The 21,070-nt window shown below is 40.9% G+C and overlaps 1 protein-coding gene across 1 annotated transcript in view; it reads left to right on the top strand.

Moving 5' to 3' along the window:
- The window catches only part of LOC106575999 (protein phosphatase 1H), a 66,724-nt gene extending 48,459 nt beyond the window's left edge, over positions 1–18,265 (top strand). The window contains exons 7-10 of the mRNA XM_014152795.2: positions 12,112–12,175; positions 12,326–12,433; positions 15,130–15,281; positions 15,485–18,265. Coding sequence (XP_014008270.1) covers positions 12,112–12,175; positions 12,326–12,433; positions 15,130–15,281; positions 15,485–15,632 — 472 coding nt within the window. The 3' untranslated portion in view covers positions 15,633–18,265. The remainder of the gene's footprint in view (positions 1–12,111; positions 12,176–12,325; positions 12,434–15,129; positions 15,282–15,484) is intronic.
- The last annotated feature ends 2,805 nt before the right edge of the window (positions 18,266–21,070 follow it).

Below are 21,070 nucleotides of genomic sequence, written 5' to 3'. Positions count from 1 at the left end.
GATTTCGAAAAACCTCTTCTCTTTTCAGTCATAGATATGGCTACTGGTAGCTTTTTAGCTAACTTAGCTAGCTAGACTAGCTACCTACCTAAGTTAGTAAACAGAACAATAATTTGAATGTCAATAGAATATCAAAAATGCTCCATCGTCAAATTTGTGTTGATGAGAGGAATCATTTTGAAGCCATTGCGGTCTGGTCAGTTCTTTGTTTTTCACAAAGGATTTTGTGTTGTGCCTCCTCCCTTTCAAAAAAGCCTGTAATGGGGGAGGGACGGGTCCAGATCAGGAAGCACTGCACCACAGGAGTTGTAGTCTTTCAGAGACTGGAAAAACAATTGTCACCTTGTATACAGTGCCTTCAGAAAGTATTCATACCCCTTGACTTATTCCACATTTTGTTGTGTTAAAGCCTGAATTCAAAACGGATTCAATTATTATTTTTCTCTCCCTCATCTAAACACAATGCCTCATAATGACAAAGTGAAAACATGTTTTTAGAAAATTGTGCAAAGTTATTGAAAATGAAACTCACTTACATAAGTATTCACACCCCTGAGTCAATACTTTTTTGGGGGGGCTATCTTCTGTATGAAATAGGGCTATCTTATGTATACCACCCCTACCTTGTCACAACACAACTGATTGGCTGAAAGGCATTAAGAAGGAAAGAAAATCCACAAATTAACTTTTAACAATGCACAGCGGTTAATTGAAATGTATTCCAGGTGACTACCTCATGAAGCTGGTTGAGAGAATGCCAACAGTGTGCAAAGCGGTCATCAAGGCAAAGGGTGGCTATTTGAAGAATCTCAAATATAAAACATATTCTGATTTATTTAACACGTTTTTGGTTACAACATGATTACATATGTGTTATTTCATGGTTTTGATGTCTTGTACAATGTAGAAAATAGTAAAAAATAAAGGAAAACCCTTGAATGAGTTGGTGTCCAACCTTTTGATTTGTACTTTATGTATAGAAAATATATACACTACCTTACAAAAGTTTTGGGTCACTTAGAAATCTCCTTGTTTTTGAAAGAAAAGCACCTTTTTTGTCAATTAAAATAACATAAAATTGATCAGAAATACAGTGTAGACATTGTTAATGTAGTAAATGACTATTTTAGCTGGAAACTGCAGATTTTTTTATGGAATATCTGCATAGGCGTATAGAGGCCCATTATCGGCAACCATCACACTGGTGCTCCAATGGCACGTTGTGTTAGCCTTTAAAATGATCAACTTGGATTAGCTAATTGATCATTAGAAAATCCTTTTGCAATGATTTTAGCACAGCTGAAAACTGTTGTTCTGATTAAAGAAGCAATAAAACTGTCCTTTAGACTATTTGAGTATCTGGAGCATCAGCATTTTATGGTTTGATTGCAGGCTCAAAATGGCCAGAAACAAAGCCCTTTCTTCTGAAACTCATCAGTCTACTATTTTTCTGAGAAATTAAGGCTATTCCATGTGAGACATTGCAAAGAAACTGAAGATCTCGTACAACGCTGTGTACTACTCTCTTCACAGAACAGCGCAAACTGGCTCTAACCAGAATAGAAAGAGGTGTGGGAGGCCCCGGTGCACAACTGAGCAAGATGACAAGTACATTAGAGTGTCCAGTTTGAGAAACAGACGCCTCACATGTCCTCAACTGGCAGCTTCATTAAATAGTACTCGTAAAAAACACTAGTCTCAACGTCAACAGTGAAGAGGCGACTCCGGGATGCTGGCCTTCTCGGCAGAGTTCCTCTGTCCAGTGTCTGTGTGCTTTTGCCCATCTTAATCTTTTATTTTTATTGGCCAGTCTGAGATATGGCTTTTTCTTTGATACTCTACCTAGAAGGCCAGCATCCCGGAGTCGCCTCTTCACTGTTGACGTTGAGACTGGTGTTTTGCAGGTACTATTTAATGAAGCTGCCAGTTGAGGACTTGTGAGTCGTCTGTTTCTCAAACTAGACATTGAGTTGGAGGCGTGCTTGGCCACACAGTCATGGGTGAACAGGGAGTACAGGAGGGGGCTGAGCATGCACTCTTTTGAGGCCCCAGTGTTGAGGCCCCAGTGTTGAGGATCAGCAAAGAGGTGTTGTTTCCTACCTTCACCACCTGGAGGCGACCCATCAAGAAGTCCAGGACCCAGTTGCACAGGGCGGGGTTCAGACCCAGGGCCTCGACCCAGGGCTTGATGATGAGCTTGGAGGGTACTATGGTGTTGAATGCAGAGCTATAGTCAATGAACAGCATTCTGACGTAGATATACTTCCTGTCCAGATGGGACAGGGCAGTGTGCAGTGTTGTGGCATTTGTATTGTCTGTGGATCTATTGGGGCGGTAAGCAAATTGAAGTGGGTCTAAGGTGGCAGGTAAGGTGGAGGTGATATGATCCTCGACTAGTTTCTCAAAGCACTTCATGATGACAAAGGTGAGTGCTACGGGGCGATAGTCATTTAGTTCAATTACCTTTGCTTTCTTAGCTATAGGGATAATGGTGGCCATCTTGAAGCATGTGGGGACAACAGACTGGGATAGGGAGAGATTGAATTTATCTGTAAACACACCAACCAGCTGGTCTGCGCATTCTCTGAGGATGCGGCTAAATGACTACCGCCCCGTAGCACTCACTTCCGTCATCATGAAGTGCTTTGAGAGACTAGTCAAGGACCATATCACCTCCACCCTACCTGACACCCTAGACCCACTCCAATTTGCTTACCGCCCCAATAGGTCCACAGACGACACAATTGCAATCACACTGCACACCGCCCAAACCCATCTGGACAAGAGGAATATCTATGTAAGAATGCTGTTCATCGACTACAGCTCAGCATTTAACACCATAGTACCCTCCAAACTCGTCATTAAGCTTGAGACCCTGGGTCTCAACCCGGCCCTGTGCAACTGGGTCCTGGACTTCCTGACGGGCCGACCCCAGGTGGTGAGGGTAGGTAACAACATCTCCACCCCACTGATCCTCAAGACTGGGGCCCCACAAGGGTGCATTCTCAGCCCTCTCTTGTACTCCCTGTTCACCCACGACTGCGTGGCCATGCACGCCTCCAACTCAATCATCAAGTTTGCAGACGACACTACAGTGGTAGGCTTGATTAGCAACAACGATGAGACGGCCTACAGGGAGGAGGTGAGGGCCCTCGGAGTGTGGTGTCAGGAAAATAACCTCACACTCAATGTCAACAAAACAAAGGAGATGATCGTGGATTTCAGGAAACAGCAGAGGGAGCAGCCCCATATCCACATCGACGGGACAGTAGTGGAGAGGGTGGAAAGTTTTAAGTTCCTCGGCGTACACATCATGGACAAAGTGAAATGGTCCACCCACACAGACAGCGTGGTGAAGAAGGCGCAGCAGCGCCTCTTCAACCTCAGGAGGCTGAAGAAATTCGGCTTGTCAGCAAAAACTTTTACAGATGCACAATCGAGAGCATCCTGTCGGGCTGTATCACCGCCTGGTACGGCAACTGCTCCGCCCACAACCGTAAGGCTCTCCAGAGGGTAGTGAGGTCTGCACAACGCATCACCGGGGGCAAACTACCTGCCCTCCAGGACACCTACACACACCCGATGTCACAGGAAGGCCAAAAAGATCATCAAGGACAACAACCACCCAAGCTACTGCCTGTTCACCCCGCTATCATCCAGAAGTCGAGGTCAGTACAGGTGCATCAAAGCTGGGACCGAGAGACTGAAAAACAGCTTCTATCTCAAGGCCATCATACTGTTAAACAGCCATCACTAACATTGAGTGGCTGCTGCCAACATACTGACTCAACTCCAGCCACTTTATTAATGGAAAAATGTATGTAATAAATGTATCACTAGCCACTTTAAACAATGCCACTTCATATAATGTTTACATACCCTACATTATTCATCTCATATGTATATACTGTACTCTATACCATCTACTGCATCTTGATGTAATAAATGTATCACTAGCCACTTTAAACAATGCCACTTTATATAATGTTTACATACCCTACATTACTCATCTCATATGTATATACTGTACTCTATATTAACTACTGCATCTTGCCTATGCTGTTCGGCCATCACTCATTCATATATTTTTATGTACATATTCTTATTCATTCCTTTACACTTGTGTGTATAAGGTAGTTGTTGTGAAATTGTTCGGTTAGATTACTTGTTAGATATTACTGCATGGTCGGAACTAGAAGCACAAGCATTTCGCTAAACTCGCATTAGCATCTGCTAACCATGTGTATGTGAGAAATAAAATTTGATTTGATTTGATTTAGGGATACCATCTGGGCCGGCAGCCTTGCGACGGTTAACAAGCTTAAATGACTTACTCACGTCGGCCACAGAGAAGGAGAGCCCACAGTCCTTGATAGCGGGCCGCGTCGGTGGCACTGTATTATATCCTCAAAGCGAGCGAAGAAGATGTTCAGCCTGTCTGGAAGCAAGACGTCGGTGTCCTTTTTCCTTTTATAATCCGTGATTGTCTGTAGACCCTGCCAAATACGTCTCATGTCTGAGCCGTTGAACTGGGACTCAACTTTGTCCCTATACCGACGTTTAGCCTGCTTGATTGCTTTGCGGAGGGAATAACTACACTGTTTGTATTCTTCCATATTCCCAGTCTTCTTGCCCTGGTTATATGCGGTGGTTTGCGCTTTCAGTTTTGTGCGAATGCTCCCATCTATCCACGGTTTCTGGTTGGGGTAGGTTTTAATAGTCACAACATCTACAACATCTATGCACTTCCTGATAAACTCATTCACCGTATCAGTATATATTATTTTCTGAAGCTATTCTGAACTAATCCCAGTCCGCGTGATCAAAACAATATAGAAGCGTGGATTCCGACTGGTCAGACCAGCGTTGAATAGTCCTTACCACGGATGCTTCCTGTTTGAGTTTCTGCTTATAGGAGGGGAGGAGCAAGATGGAATCGTGGTCCAATTTGCCGAATAGAGGACGGGGGAGGGCCTTATATGCATTCTGGAAGGTAGTATAACAATGGTCAAGAGTTTTAGAGCGTGAGTACAACAATCAATATGTTGATAGAATTTTGGGAGCCTTTTCCTCAAATTTGCATTGTTAAAATCCCAAGCTACAATAAATGCAGCCTCAGGATATGTGGTTTCCATTTTGCATAAAGTCCAGTGAAGTTCTTTGAGGGCCGTCGTGGTATCGGTTTGAGGGGGGATAGACCACTGTGGCTATTATTGACGAAAATTATCTTGGGAGATAGTACAGTCTCCATTTGATTGTGAAGATATTCTAGGTCGGATGAACAGAAGGAATTGAGTTCCTGTATGTTATCACAGTTACAGCATAAGTCATTAATCATAAAACAAATACCTCCACCCTTCTGCTTCCCGGAGAGATGTTTTTTCATGTCGGCGCAATGTACTGAGAATCCAACTGGCTTTACAGAGTCAGACAGTATATCTCGAGAGAGCCATGTTTCCGTGAGGCAGAGTATGTTACAATCTCTGGTGTCTCTCTGAAAAGCAACTCTCGCCTTGAGCTCCTCAACTTTATTATCCAGAGATTGGACATTGGGGTGATGTGCACGCTTCCTAAATTGGACCAGAAGACCCGAGTACCTCTCCTCTGCCGGTGTTGTTTTCGGTCAGCCTCTGGAATAAGTTAAATTTCTCTGGGGAGAGCATCGGAGGATCTGCTTCAGGGAAGTCGTAATCCTGGTCGTAATGCTGTTAGTTTTGGTGAGTTACAGCCACTCAAATATCCAATAGTTCTTCCCAGCTGTATGTAATGACACAAAACAATTCCTGAGCTAATAACGTAAAAAATTGTACATAAACAAACTAAATTCTGCAGAGTTTCCTAAGAGCTAGTCGTGATGCTGCCATCTCCGTCGGCGCCATCATTTAGCTCCATTCAACCCCTCCCATCTATATCTGAACACCATCCAGTTTTGATTTATTTCTATTTTCCATATATTTTTCAACCGTGCTGTGATGTTTCACAAAAGTTCTGAACCTTTCTATTCTCAGATTCTACATATTGCAAATTAAAGAAAATGTTTTGCTAAGAGTATTATTATATTATTGATCGATTGACTATGACTTTTTAAATTACCCAGCAGTGCTATTTGCAGAGTTAGCTCCAGGTAAATGTTGCAATTCTTCAGCCATTCCTGAACGTGTGACGAAAAACAAGCTACATATGGACAGTACCAAAATAAATGATCTAATGACTCTGCCTCCTCGCAGCAAAATCTGCAGAGCTGGGAAGATTGTATCCCCCATATATATAACATTCTATTGGTTGCAAGAATTTTGTATAATGATTTAAATTGAAAAAAGTGTTGAATCAGCCGTTGTTTTCTGTGTCAATTCATAAACCATGTGCCATGGAATCTGAAACTGTTTTGCAATTTATATGGCACAGCTGTCACATTTTTGGTGCTTAAATGAAATTGGTATATATTTTTATTCATCACAATTTTCTTTAACCATTTATGTTCTTTAATGCAGGGCCGACAGACAAGTTCCTTACTTTTCCCCCTTCTACTTGCCTCTTCCATTTTTGTGGTAATGCTACAATTTATTGGTTGTAATTTTGGGTAGAGCAGACATTTCCATATGTCTGTGTTACATGCACGTGTGACATAACTCCACCAGTCCTATTTATGATAGAATTTACAAAAATGATACCTTTTTTAAACATTTTATTGAATTTTTTTTTTTTTTATCAATTTGTATATTTGAGTTTAACCACAATATTTCTTGTAATATTTGTTCTGTCTTTTCAGGTGGATTAAATTGAAATTGCACCCAACTTTCTAAGGCTTGTTTAAAAATAACTATATACTAATTTACTAGAGAACCATTTCAGATTTAAGTATAACTTTTGTATGACTGATGCCTTTAGTGAGAGGTCTAATGCTTTAATATTTAATAATTTATGCCCTCCGAATTCATATTCGTTATATAAATAGGCCCTTTTAATTTTGTCTGGCTTGCCATTCCAAATAAAGTTGAATATTTTTTGTTCATATAATTTAAAAAGCAGGTCACAAGGTGTAGGCAAAACTATAAGCAAATAGGTAAACTGTGATATGACTAAAGAGTTACCGTAATCAGGGTGATTTTTCCACAAATAGACAGGTATTTTTCTTTCCATGGTAGCAAGATCTTATCTATTTTTGTTAACTTTCTATAAAAATGTATTAGAGTGAGATCATTTCTTTCTTTCGGGATATGTACAGTGGGGGAAAAAAGTTTTTGATCCCCTGCTGATTTTGTATGTTTGCCCACTGACAAAGAAAGGATCAGTCTATCATTTTAATGGTAGGTTTATTTGAACAGTGAGAGACAGAATAACAACAAAAATATCCAGAAATACGCATGTCAGAAATGTTATAAATTGATTTGCATTTTAATGAGGGAAATAAGTATTTGACCCCCTCTCAATCAGAAAGATTTCTGGCTCCCAGGTGTTTTTTATACAGGTAACGAGCTGAGATTAGGAGCAGACTCTTAAAGGGAGTGCTCCTAACTGCAGCTTGTTACCTGTAAAAAAGACACCTGTCCACAGAAGCAATCAATCAATCAGATTCCAAACTCTCCACAATGGCCAAGACCAAAGAGCTCTCCAAGGATGTCAGGGACAAGATTGTAGACCTACACAAGGCTGGAATGGGCTACAAGACCATCGCCAAGCAGCTTGGTGAGAAGTTGACAACATTTGGTGTGAATATTCGCAAATGGAAGAAACACAAAATAACTGTCAATATCCCTTGGCCTGGGGCTCCATGCAAGATCTCACCTCATGGAGTTGCAATGATCATGAGAACGGTGAGGAATCAGCCCAGAACTACACGGGAGGATCTTGTCAATGATCTCAAGGTAGCTGGGACCATAGTCACCAAGAAAACAATTGGTAACACACTACGCCGTGAAGGACTGAAATCCTGCAGCGCCTGCAAGGTCCCCCTGCTCAAGAATACATATACATGCCCTTATGAAGTTTTCCAATGAACATCTGAATGACTCAGAGGACAACTGGTGAAAGTGTTGTGGTCAGATGAGACCAAAATGGAGCTCTTTGACATCAACTCAACTCGCCGTGTTTGGAGGAGGAGGAATGCTGCCTATGACCCCAAGGACACCATCTCCACCGTCAAACATGGAGGTGGAAACATTATGCTTTGGGGGTGTTTTTCTGCTAAGGGGACAGGACAACTTCACCGCATCAAAGGGACGATGGACGGGGCCATGTACCGTCAAATCTTGGGTGAGAACCTCCTTCCCTCAGCCAGGGCATTGAAAATGGGTCGTGGATGGGTATTCCAGCATGACAACGACCCAAAACACACGGCCAAGGCAACAAAGGAGTGGCTCAAGAAGAAGCACATTATGGTCCTGGAGTGGCCTAGCCAGTCTCCAGACCTTAATCCCATAGAAAATCTGTGGAGGGAGCTGTAGGTTCGAGTTGCCAAACGTCAGCCTCGAAACCTTAATGACTTGGAGAAGATCTGCAAAGAGGAGTGGGACAAAATCCCTCCTGAGATGTGTGCAAACCTGGTGGCCAACTACAAGAAACGTCTGACCTCTGTGATTGCCAACATGGGTTTTGCTACCAAGTACTAAGTCATGTTTTGCAGAGGGGTCAAATACTTATTTCCCTCATTAAAATACAAATCAATTTATAACATTTTTGTCGTGGATTTTCTGGATTTTTTTGTTGTTATTCTGTCTCTCACTGTTCAAATACAAGTACTATTAAAATTATAGACTGATCATTTCTTTGTAATTGGGCAAACGTACAAAATCAGCAGGGGATCAAATACTTTTCCCCCCACTGTATACGGAGTATGTCCACATCCCCGTCAGACCATTTTATTGGTAAACTACATGGTAATGTAAAAGTTAATTTTTTTTGTGATCCAGTAAGTAATATAGTACACTTTTAATCCAGAGAGGTTAGCAAAAGTATCTAGATCCTTTATGAGGCTGTGGAGGGATTCTAATTGTGGTTTTAAAAGAAAACATGAATCATCAGCATACAGCCACAGATTTCTAATCCCGTAATATTATTGTTGGATCTAATTTTAACAGCTAACATTTTGATGCCAATAATAAATAGATATGTCGATAGTGGACAACCTTGTTTTATATTTTTTGCAGTATTTCTTAAGTGACTTGTTGCAAACAGAATGCATGTTTTGGAATATTTTTATTCGGTACGGACTTCCTGTTTTTCACTCTGTCATTTAGGTTAGTATTGTGGAGTAATTACAATGTTGTTCATCCATCCTCAGTTCTCATATCATGACCATGACCATGCGATCAGTATAAAATAGAGACTCCGCAAAATGCCACAAGCATGACTAGATTTTTTTTCAGATCTTGCACCTCCCCTCCCAATACACTGAAAGTCATCATAGGGTGTATTGTTCGGCGTGCGAAGCACTCTTCATGGCCACTTATTTGTGAAATATCTCACTGACCTAGAAATCCCTCCGATATGATCAAAACAAACCCATGGTCCCCCAGGGTGAAATCCCCATTTTAACCATCTCTAAACCATGAGCTACAGCTCAGACGATTGCAGGTTCAATCCCAGTGCGAGGCCCTTGTTTGTATTTTTTCTGTTTTAACCCTATCCCAAACCTTAACCCTTACTTTAACCAGTCGGAATGAATGCCTTAACTTAACTGTTGAGTTTTGACTTTTATGGACAAACGACAATACTGTAGTGAGACCGTGAGATCTTGTTGGTTTAGAGAGATCTGGCATGCTGCTGGGATGTGCATGCGTCTACACACTCCATTCACTAATTAATGTCCTTGGGAAGGCAGAGTGGTTATAATGAGTGAGACAGTGTTTCACCTTCATCTCTGTAGTATACCTAGAGCCCTGGTCTTGCACGAGAAGAAGGTAGACATAATGGAAGAGATGTGGGCTGGGCAGAGCCTGTCTGTTTAAATTGCTGTTTGATGTTATGAGAGTACAGTATATTATCATTACCACAGTGAGCTGATTCAGGACGGTTCAATAGCGGCTAGACGAGGAGGGGGAACTTGTTCAGTATCGCTCTCCAATATATGGATGTGTACTGCTTTTTTTTTTTACAGCTATTGCTCTGGATGGTAGTTTCTCTATGGGTCACATTAAATGTTATTCTATTGTTATTGTTATTATATTGTTATTATTGGAGTAGTCAACATGATCTGCCCTTCCAGTGTAGCTCCAGTCACAGGAATAGAATGAGATTCTATTTATTTCTATTCCATCTTCGGTAGTGTGTACTACTGCAATGTTCTTTGTGTCCCAGTCACAGAAGTAAACAAGCCTTCATATCAGCCTCCCAGTCACTAACCACGTTTCCTCCACAGTTTTTATGCTAGTAAATTCCTGGCGTATAATGAAAAAATCAAGACGTGTAATGGAAACAGGAAGTGTCGGTACAATTTCATAAATGTTGACAGACAATTTGTTATCGTTCGACATGATCTTTTTGTGTAGGTCAAATTAATAATGCAACGAAATACACAACTGCTGATAGAACCGTAATCATTTCAAGGTAAATTTGCAGTCACGCGATGTTATGTTGTGTGCGAATTGAAAAAGCATGCACAGTTTAGGCTACAGGTTGGTGAAAGTGCACGGTGATGAGCTCAATGCTCCTTTCCAATAAATATCAAGGGTCTTAATTTGTATGCTAGTGACATGATGATCGATGCTTAGCTGCCATTAACAAACAAGTATCCATCTCATAATCTGTCCCTTCCATGTCCACTTTATCAGCGAACTGTTGTCTAGAGAGCATGTGCGAAAACCAGTTTGGGCAAGTTTGTCATTTATCGCAAAAGTTTGACACAAAACTATCAGTAGAGTGGACAATGCAATTCAATGGAAACACAGGCATAAGCGACATAAGCGGTCGCTAAGGGGTCGCCGACGACAGTTTTTTGGATGTCAGTCGAGGTCTCAATTTATTGATGAGAGTTAGAATAGTAGAATATACAGGGTGCAACTTTGAAATTTGGTTGTGCATCAGCAGTTTTTATCTCATGTCAGTCACTGATAGTCACTCAATTAGCCATTAAAACTGCAAAAACAAATCTCCACTCCCTCCATGGTAAAATGGGTAGAATTGCAGGAAATGAGCTGTAAAACTGCAAAAAGAATTCTCTGCCCCATGGCAAAATTTGTAGAACTGCAGGAAATTAACTTGAAAACAAATGTTTCTCTCTGCGGGGGTTACCCGCGATTTGGTTTGGGGTATTATCAAATGTTTTACCCGCGATTTGGTTTGAGGTATTATCAACAATAAAATACTTTGAAAGCAATATACTGCAGCATACAAACACCAATCCCCTCAATTTCATCCATTTATTAGGATTATGGTAACATTTACTTTTTACAGCATAATACATTCAATTCTACGCTATTGTAATGTGTGTCATTACACAGTGCTTGCTTTGAGTGTATTTAGATTACAAAGGTGTACTGCAATATGAAATACAGTAACTTACTTGCTAGTGAGCCGCCTGGAAATTACTGTGAAATTCACGGAAACCCCTTTGTAACCTTTATTTAACTAGGCAAGTCAGTGAAGAACTAATTCTTATTTACAATGACGGCATACCCTAACCAAACCTGGATGATGCTGGGCTAATTGTGCACCGCCCTATGGGACTCCCAATCACTGCCAGATGTGATACAGCATGGATACGAACCAGGGACTGTAGTGATGCGTCTTGCACTGAGATGCAGTGCCTTAGACCACAGTGTGTGTATGTGAAACTAGAGGACGGGTCATGATTAAACTTGCTGACTTTGGCTCTGAAGAACCATAATGGCTCCCTGGCCTGTTAAAAAGCAAAGAAGGAAAAACTACATGAACTCTAGCAAAATGGAAAGATCTCTCTGAGGTCTCCATCTGCTTCCCTCGTTCTCAGGTGATTTTTACTGTGTTTTCTTTCTCCGTCATCTCGCTCCATCTCTCGCTTTCTCTCTCCACCTCGCTCTCCCTCTCCTCCCTTCAGCTACAGGTATAATAAGGACCATCAAATACAGTGTGTGTAATGCTCAGCGCTATAAACCATGAAATAAAAAAACATTATTGTCTCCTCTTTCTACATAGGGCGTATAAAACCATAGAAGATGAGGACCTGAGGTTCCCACTGGTCTACGGCGAAGGGAAAAAGGTTGTTTGTGTGTGTAACGCGAGAGAGTGTGTGTGTCTGTGTATAAATGTGGAGGTGAACAGAATTTATAACAGTTTATTACATAGGAAAAACTGATGTATATCTTATTTTAATAGTATTCTAACTGGTGTCTTTAAAACTCTTCCTCAGGCCAGAGTAATGGCCACTATAGGAGTGACCAGAGGCCTTGGTGACCATGATCTTAAAGTCCACGATTCCAACATCTACATCAAGCCTTTCCTGTCCTGCTGTCCAGAGGTAAATCCAATTATGACACACTGCGTGTAGCATCCTGGCACCATTCTACCCACACACACACACACTATCTTGTACAGTGCCTTGCAAAAGAATTCATCCCCTTAGCATTTTTACTATTTTGTTGCATTACAACCTGTAATTTAAATAGATTTTTATTTGGATTTCATGTAATGGGCATACACAAAATAGTCCAAATGGGTGAAGTGAAATGAAAAAAATTACTTGTTTCAAAAAATTTAAAAAAATTAAAACCTGGAAAGTGGTGCGTGCATATGTATTCAACCCCTTAGCTATGAAGCCTCTAAATATGATCTGGTGCAACCAATTACCTTCAGAAGTCACATTATTAGTTAAATAAAGTCCACCTGTGTGCAATATAAGTGTCACATGATCCATCACATGATCTCAGTATATATACACCTGTTCTGAAAGGCCCCAGAGTCTGCAACACCACTAAGCAAGGGGCACCACCAAGCAAGCGGCACTATGAAGACCAAGGAGCTTTCCAAACAAGTCAGGGCCAAAGTTGTGGAGAAGTACAGATCAGGGTTGGGTTATAAAAACATATCCGAAACCTTTAACATCCCAAAGACACCATTAAATCCATTATTAAAAAATTTAAAGAATATGGCACCACAACAAACCTGCCAAGAGAGGGCTGCCCACCAAAACTCACAGACCAGGCAAGGAGGGCATTAATCAGAGAGGCAACAAAGAGACCAAAGATAATGCTGAAGGAGCTGTAAAGCTCCACAGCGGAGATTGGAGTATCTGTCCATAGGACTACTTTAAGCCGTACACTCCACAGGCCTGGGCTTTAAGGAAGAGTAGCCAGAAAAAAGCCATTGCTTAAAGAAAAAAATAAGCAAACACGTTTGATGTTCTCCAAAAGGCATGTGTGAAACTCCCCAAACGTATGGAAGAATGTATCTGGTCAGACGGGACTAAAATTGAGCTTTTTGGCACAAACCCAACACCTCTCATCACCCCGAGAACTCCATCCCCACAGTAAAGCATGGTGGTGGCAGCATCATGCTGTGGGGATGTTTTTCATTGGCAGGGACTGGTAAACTAGTCAGAATTGAAGGAATGATGGATGGCACTAAATACAGGGAAATTCTTGAGGGAAACCTGTTTCAGTCTTCCAGAGATTTGAGACTGGGACGGTTCACCTTCCAGCAGGACAATGATCCTAAGCATACTGCTAAAGCAACACTCGAGTGGTTTAAGGGGAAACATTTACATGTCTTGGAATGGCCTAGTCATAGCCCAGACCTCAATCCAATTGAAAATCTGTGATATGACTTAAAGAAATCTGTACACCAGCGGAACCCATCCAACTTGAAGGAGCTGGAGCAGTTTTGCCTTGTAGTGGCTAGATCCCAGTGGCTAGATGTGCCAAGCTTATAGAGACATACCCCAAGAGACTTGCAGCTGTAATTGCTGCAAAAGGTGGCTCTACAAAGTATTGACTTTGGGGGGGTGAATAGTTATGCATGCTCAAGTTCTTTTTTTTGTCTTATTTCTTGTTTGTTTCACTCCAAAAAATATTTTGCATCTTCAAAGTGGTATGTTGTGTAAATCAAATTATACAACCCCCCCAAAAAATCTATTTTAATTCCAGGTTGTAAGGCAATACAATAGGAGAAATGCCATGGGGGGTGAATACTTTTGCAAGCCACTGTATCCAGCTCACGCCTTGTGCACACATTATAGCTTAGTTTATGATCAACGTAGCTAGGTGTACATTACCCTCGACCGAGTGAAAGTGTTGTTTTTTCAGTGGATTGGCTAACTGGGTTTGTAACAGCGAGTAAAGACAAAAGTTATCAGACTAGTAAATAGTTCAAGGAAGGAAAGAGTGATGCATAATATTTTGGGCCTTGCTTGGTTCTTGGAGTACTTTTGCCCACCTGACTCTGGTAGTTTCACAGCTCTTTCATCTCACTCATAGTCCATCCATTGAGTCCGTCTCATTCAGTCTGATAATTTGCAGCTCTTTATTCATTACACAGGCAGTTCAGCCAGGGTCTCTCTACCTCTCTCTCATATATTATGGTGCCATTATTATACAGTGTTATCATCTTTAGATCGAAGGCAGAGAGAATAGCTTCAGGGTCTACAGTAGCCTGCTCCCACACTGTTGTATGGTATGATGATAGAAGAGTTGGCTAAAGCACAGGGTGTACAGTACCACAGTTCCTCTGTCATGGTCAAACCAAGGTTGTGTGATATCAGACTCAGAGATCCTATTCGATTATATATGTAATTGGTGTTCCCTCCTGGTAAGACCCTGTTGTTTGTTACAGGGGAAGGTGTACAATAGGGTTCCCCAACTGGTGGGCAGGCTGCGGATGGTTTTATCTGGCACTGCCAAGTTTTCCAATTTTTATTGTTGGACATAAGACTTTAAAAACACCAGGAAATGAACTCCAGATGATTTTAATTTGGGAAATTTAGTAATCCCACGCGTAATAGAGATACACGTGATCGTATACAAATTTAAGCAAGGTTTGAAATGATTATGTTTTATATATGTTTGGCTTCTTGCAGTCAATTTGCAGTCGGCCCACGGCTGAAAATCTAGTTGATGATCCCTGGTGTACAACCTGACTCAGTACGAGCATGGTGCTAACTCAGTCTGCTATTGCTGTTACTATGCACAACCTGACCCATTGTGTTGTTATTCTTTCTAGGTGACGGTGTACAACCTAAACCAATACGAGCACGGTGCTGACGACGTCCTGGTGATGGGAACAGATGGCCTCTGGGACGTCCTGTCCAACAAGGAAGTCAACGAATCAGTCTCCACCTTCTTGGCCAACTGTGACCCTGACGACATAAACAGGTAGGTGTGTGTCTGTGTGCAAGTGGACCTGCGTGCGTGTAAAAGTAAATTTTTCAATAGTTTTCCATGACATCCTTCTGACATTGTATTATGCAATTTTGTAAATTGAGTAAACATCCAACATCTTACAAACAAAGCAAATACAACTATTGACAGTGGACCATTTTTGCCATAACACCCCTCCACTTCATGTGTGTGACCAGGTACACGATGGCTGCTCAGGATCTGGTGATGAGAGCGCGGGGAGTACTAAAGGACCGAAGCTGGCGGATCACTAATGAACGGCTGGGATCTGGAGACGACATCTCGTGTTACATCATCCCTCTGATGTACGGAAACCGCCAGCCCTAGAACCACCTACAGGCCATGAATGGAGCAGACTCCCATCTCTATGGCAGGTTCCCTCCTCAACCAGCAGTACTGTACCCCTCTCTTTTTGACTCTCTCTCTGTGTGTGTCACCCCCCTCTCAGTGCTGTACTATAAGTGATATTCAAGAAACGAATCCTTCAAGATGTTACAATGTTCCCTTCTTCCCTAAACGGGTATGAGCTTCAGATTGTGGTATGTGACCTGAGATCCCAGTCATGTGATGCTGGACTGTGCTGACCTGTGCAGCTTTGTTTCCTGCTTTGCCACAGTGTGGCTTCAGAGGAGTCACTTCCTGAAGTACAGTATTTCTTTCAGACCTACCAAGGCTCCGTACAGACAGGTGTTTGTCTGGCAGAAAATGGTTTCTACTAAAAGTATTATGTATGTCGCTTTCTAAAACATCTCACTCATCTCAACTGGAAAGGGAGGCTGAACTTAGTGAAGATCAAATGTTTTTACTTGATGTAGCCTATGTAATGGAGATAGATTCTGTATCCCTGACCATAATCTGACTGAGCAAAGTGCAATAGTTTACTATGGTACTGTTTCTTTAGGACTTGATCTTGTTGTTTTTCCTCATTGGTGTAAAAATGGTCATAGTCATTCAAAAAAAACATTATGTTAAGAGTTCTATTTTATAATATATTCATAGACCAAGACCCAAGTTCTGTTACAAATCTTATGATGTAGCTGTATATTTATTTCTGTTCATCACCCTGTTAGATCATTATTTTAGGCTGATAATGTTCAAGATGTTTATTTGCATGTAATGCTGCTTGCTTTGGGAAATTGATGGAGATTGGGTTCAGTCTGAACTACTATACCTAAGAAAAGAGATCTCTTTGCTGAAGGATGTTTTTAGGTTTCATATACTAAATGGATTATTAAGTAGGTTGGCCTACACCATTGCCACTTCAGTTTGTGCCATTTTATGCATATTTTACTTTTCAATATTGTAAGAGGATTTATTTATACTGACTGATGTATTGTCAGACTTGATCCTTCAATTCAGTGCCAGTAATCCACATGTCATACTGCACCATTGTTTTATTTTCATTCATACCATGATAAAACATATGAATTGATGTAAACATACTATATAATTTCCTACATGTTACATTACATATTTTGGGGACATTGTCAGCTTTGATGTATTGTTGATGGTGGCTGAAGTTCTGGATGAAGTTTTCACAGATGCTGTGCTCGAAGATGGTTTCCTAACATAAGATACTTGACTCTGCTATCTACCCATCAGTAGACCATGTGCTACATTTAGGGCTATTTCCAATCAGATAGGCCTTAACCCACGATAACCGACAACTGCATAGCAGTTTGTGTTTTTATTGAGATTATTTTAGAGGTGTAACATCGTTGGAGCTGTCAAATCAGCAAGTGACTCCTGGCGTTATACCTATCGCAGACATTGCCATTGGATGCACGAGTCGCATTAGTCTAAATCCCATGCAGCCTTGTTTCAAGCGCAAACATTGGAATGTGTGTTGTAATCTACACCTCAATTAGGCTGAAATCAATTCCTTATTCATTTGTTTAATGAGTTTCAATTTGAGTGTCACTTTCTATATAGCCTACACTTTCTCATTCTGAACTTCGAATGCGGGTGGGTTTTATAGACAGGTGTGGTTTCGTGACATGATGACAAGAGCTGCTCCAACACCTCTAACATCACCTAAACAAAAGCAAGAAAATGGCTATGCAGTTGTTGGTCATGGCAGGTTTATGCTGAAACTGATTGAATAGGCCTGAAAGGTCTTGCACAGTCAAAATCATGTTTATGAAATTTGATGATATTGATGAGGATGTTTTTTCACTCCTCAATTGTCCAGTGTTGGTGATCACGTGCCCACTGGAGCCGCCGCTTCTTGTTTTTAGCTGATAGGAGTGGAACATGGTGTGGTCATCTTCTGTAATAGCCTATCCTTGACGAGGATTGACAAGTTGTGCTTTCCGAGATGCCGTTCTGCACACTACTGTTGTACTGCGCCGTTATTTGTCTGTTTGCGGCCATCATGATAGCTTGTACGATTCTTGCCATTCTCCTTTGACCTCTCTCATTAACAAGCTGTTTTCGCCCACAGGACTGCCGCTGACTGGATATTTTTGGTTTGCCGCAACATTCACGGTAAACCCTAGACTCTGTCATTTGTGAAAAGCTCAGTAGGGCGGCCGTTTCTGTGATACTGGATCTGGTGCGCCTGGCACAGACGATCATACCACGCTCAAAGTTGTATAGGTCACTTGTTTTGCTCATTCTGACATTCAATTGAACAGAAACTGAATGGCACAATGCCTGTCTGCCTACTTTATATAGCAAGCCACAGCCATGTGACCTAGTGTCTGTAGGAGCATTTTTTGTGAAACCATGTGCCATTGCTTTGTGTATCAGCAAATTTACTTGAGATAATCTCACCCCAACACTGCGTCCATGTTGCTTGACATACAGTTGAAGTCAGAAGTTTACATACACTTAGGTTGGAGTCATTAAAACTTGTTTCTTTAACCACTCCACAAATTTCTTGTTAACAATCTTTAGTTTTGGCAAGTCGATTAGGACATCTACTTTCTGCATGACAAGTCATTTTTCCAACAATTGTTTACAGACAGATTATTTCACTTATAATTCACTGTGTCACAATTCCAGTGGGTCAGACGTTTACAAACACTAAGTTGACTGCCTTTAACCAGCTTGGAAAATTCCAGAAAATTATGTCATGGTTTAGAAGCTTCTGATAGGCTAATTAACATAATTTGAGTCAATTGGAGGTGGACCTGTGCATGTATTTCAAGGTCTACCTTCAAACTCAGTGCCTCTTTGCTTGACATCATGGGAAAATCAAAAGAAATCAGCAAAGACCTCTGAACATTTTTTTTTTTTAGACCTCCACAAGTCTGGTTCATCCTTGGGAGCGATTTCCAAACGCCTGAAGGTACCACGTTCATCTGTACAAACAATAGTACGCAAGTATAAACACCATGGGACCACGCAGCCGTCATACCGCTCAGGAAAGAGATGCTGGAGATTCTGTCTCCAATCGATGAACATACTTTGGTGCGAAAAGTGCAAATCAATCCCAGAACAACAGCAAAGGACCTTGTGAAGATGCTGGAGGAAACAGGTACAAAAGTATCTTATTTCCACAGTAAAACAAGTCCTAAATCGACATAACCTGAAAGGCCGCTCAGCAAGGAAGAAGTTACTGCTCCAAAACCACCATAAAAAAGCCAGACTATGGTTTGCTACTACACATGGGGCCAAAGATTGTACTTTTTGGAGAAATGTCCTCTGTTCTGATGAAACAAAAATAGAACTGTTTGGCCATAATGAGCATCGTTATGTTTGGAGGAAAAAGGGGGACGCTTGCAAGCCGAAGAACACCATCCCAGCTTGGTAGCTTGGTCGCAAATGGGTCTTTCAAATGGACAATGACCCCAAGCATACTTCCAAAGTTGTGGCAAAATGGCTTAAGGACAACAAAGTCAAGGTATTGGAGTGGCCATCACAAAGCCCTGACCTCAATCCAATAGAACATTTGTGGGCAGAACTGAAAAAGCTTGTGCGAGCAAGGAGGCCTACAAACCTGACTCAGTTACACCAGCTCTGTCAGGAGGAATGGGCCAAAATTCACCCAACTTATTGTGGGAAGCTTGTGGAAGGCTACCTGAAGCGTTTGACCCAGGTTAAACCATTTAAAGGCAATGCTACCAAATACTAACTGAGTGCATGTAAACTTCTGACCCACTGGGAATGTGATGAAAGAAATAAAAGCTGAAATAAATCCTTCTCTCTACTATTGTTCTGCCATTTCACATTCTTAAAATAAAGTGGTGATCCTAACTAACCTAAGACAGGAATTTTTACTAGGATTAAATGTCAGGAATTGTGAAAAATTGAGTTTAATGTATTTGGCTAAGGTGTATGTAAACTTCCGACTTCAACTGTAGGCTTTTTCCAAGAACTGTCAGTAAAGGTGAGCTCCCCACCCACTCAGCCTATTAGCTCCCTGCCCACTCAGTGTGTCTTTTCAGGCTTCCTGGTTGTTTGACATGAGAGAAAAATGACTTTACTCAGATATTGAGCATTGTTACTGTAAAAAAAAATAAATATATATATATATAGTGGGTGATGTTTTAGTCACTCAAAAGGCTATTTTACATGGGAATCAGAATGATTGTTCAGGACCTTAAATCATGTTTTGTATTGTAACGGTTTTGACTAATTGTTTGTAGGGGTGACCGATCATTTATTTCGGTAATATAACCAATGCAAAAGAACACAGTTGTTTTTAAGTTATTTCCAATGTTTTATGGGTTCATGAAAAATGTATGTCCATACTGACTTTTACATGAGTCCATTGTATTGGTGTAGACTTGACGGACCGGATGGGACTCATTCCCTCTCAACCAAAAAGGAGAAATCTATATTTTCTCTGGTAGGCACAACCTACCTGGCACCCCCACAAAAACAATTCACCTCAAGTCAAAACCATTACAATACAAAACATGATTTAGAGTCCTGAACAATCATTCTGATTCCCATGTAAAATATCCTTTTGAGTGACCAGAACATCATCCACAATATATTTTTCTTTTTGTATGTTTTTTGGGGGTATTTCTAGGAATGGAGGTTTCAAAGAAAGTGATCACACTTGGAAAGTGTGCAAATTGGATATGCAGTATTGTATTTATTATCCCAAAGTGTCCAGAAAGACTGACTAACGCACTGTAATATAACTTGTAACCTATTTATGGATTGTTCATACTTAACAATGTGGTATGAATTTATAGTTAATGTGTTAAGCCTTAACTACTAGATGAATGTGAAGAAAGAATGAAGGCCAACTCAAGTTTTTGGTAGTTTGGAAGTAAAAAATATAATAGCTATACTGGAACTAATACATTGCTGAAGGCAGTGGACTACTTGATATGAAGTATTTGTTTATGAATTTGTACATTTTCTAGAGTAGAACAATAGAGTAAAACAGAGAGGGTATGAAACGAAAAGTGTATTTTGACATTATAACTCTGTATCAGGAGATATATTTAACCTAGCCTGGTAGCAGATTCATATATTTTTTATCAAACTCCTCTGTCAGTCTTTGTATGACATAAACTGTTGCTTACATGGCAGTGGAGTTGGTTATAAAGCACAAACTGGGCTGGTACCAGGCTATATTTGCCTCTCCTGTTGCTGTATATTTTAGTAACATACCAATTGCTGTTGTTTTGTTCCAAATCATCTCTCAAACCCACACTCATCCATGTGACTGATAATGAAAGGGATTAGAATTGAGGCCATTCCCTGGTGATGAGAAGATTGAAGAATGTCTTGTGTATTTCTCGGAACAAATTAAGGAGAGTGGTGAAACGCTACACATTTTGATGACAATTTGACTATTCTAC

Source organism: Salmo salar, chromosome ssa17 (assembly GCF_905237065.1).
Source record: "Salmo salar chromosome ssa17, Ssal_v3.1, whole genome shotgun sequence".
In the NCBI taxonomy this organism is placed as follows: domain Eukaryota; kingdom Metazoa; phylum Chordata; class Actinopteri; order Salmoniformes; family Salmonidae; genus Salmo; species Salmo salar.
The sequence above is the reverse complement of the archived record's forward strand: the minus strand, read 5'-3'. Positions and strand labels throughout refer to the sequence as shown.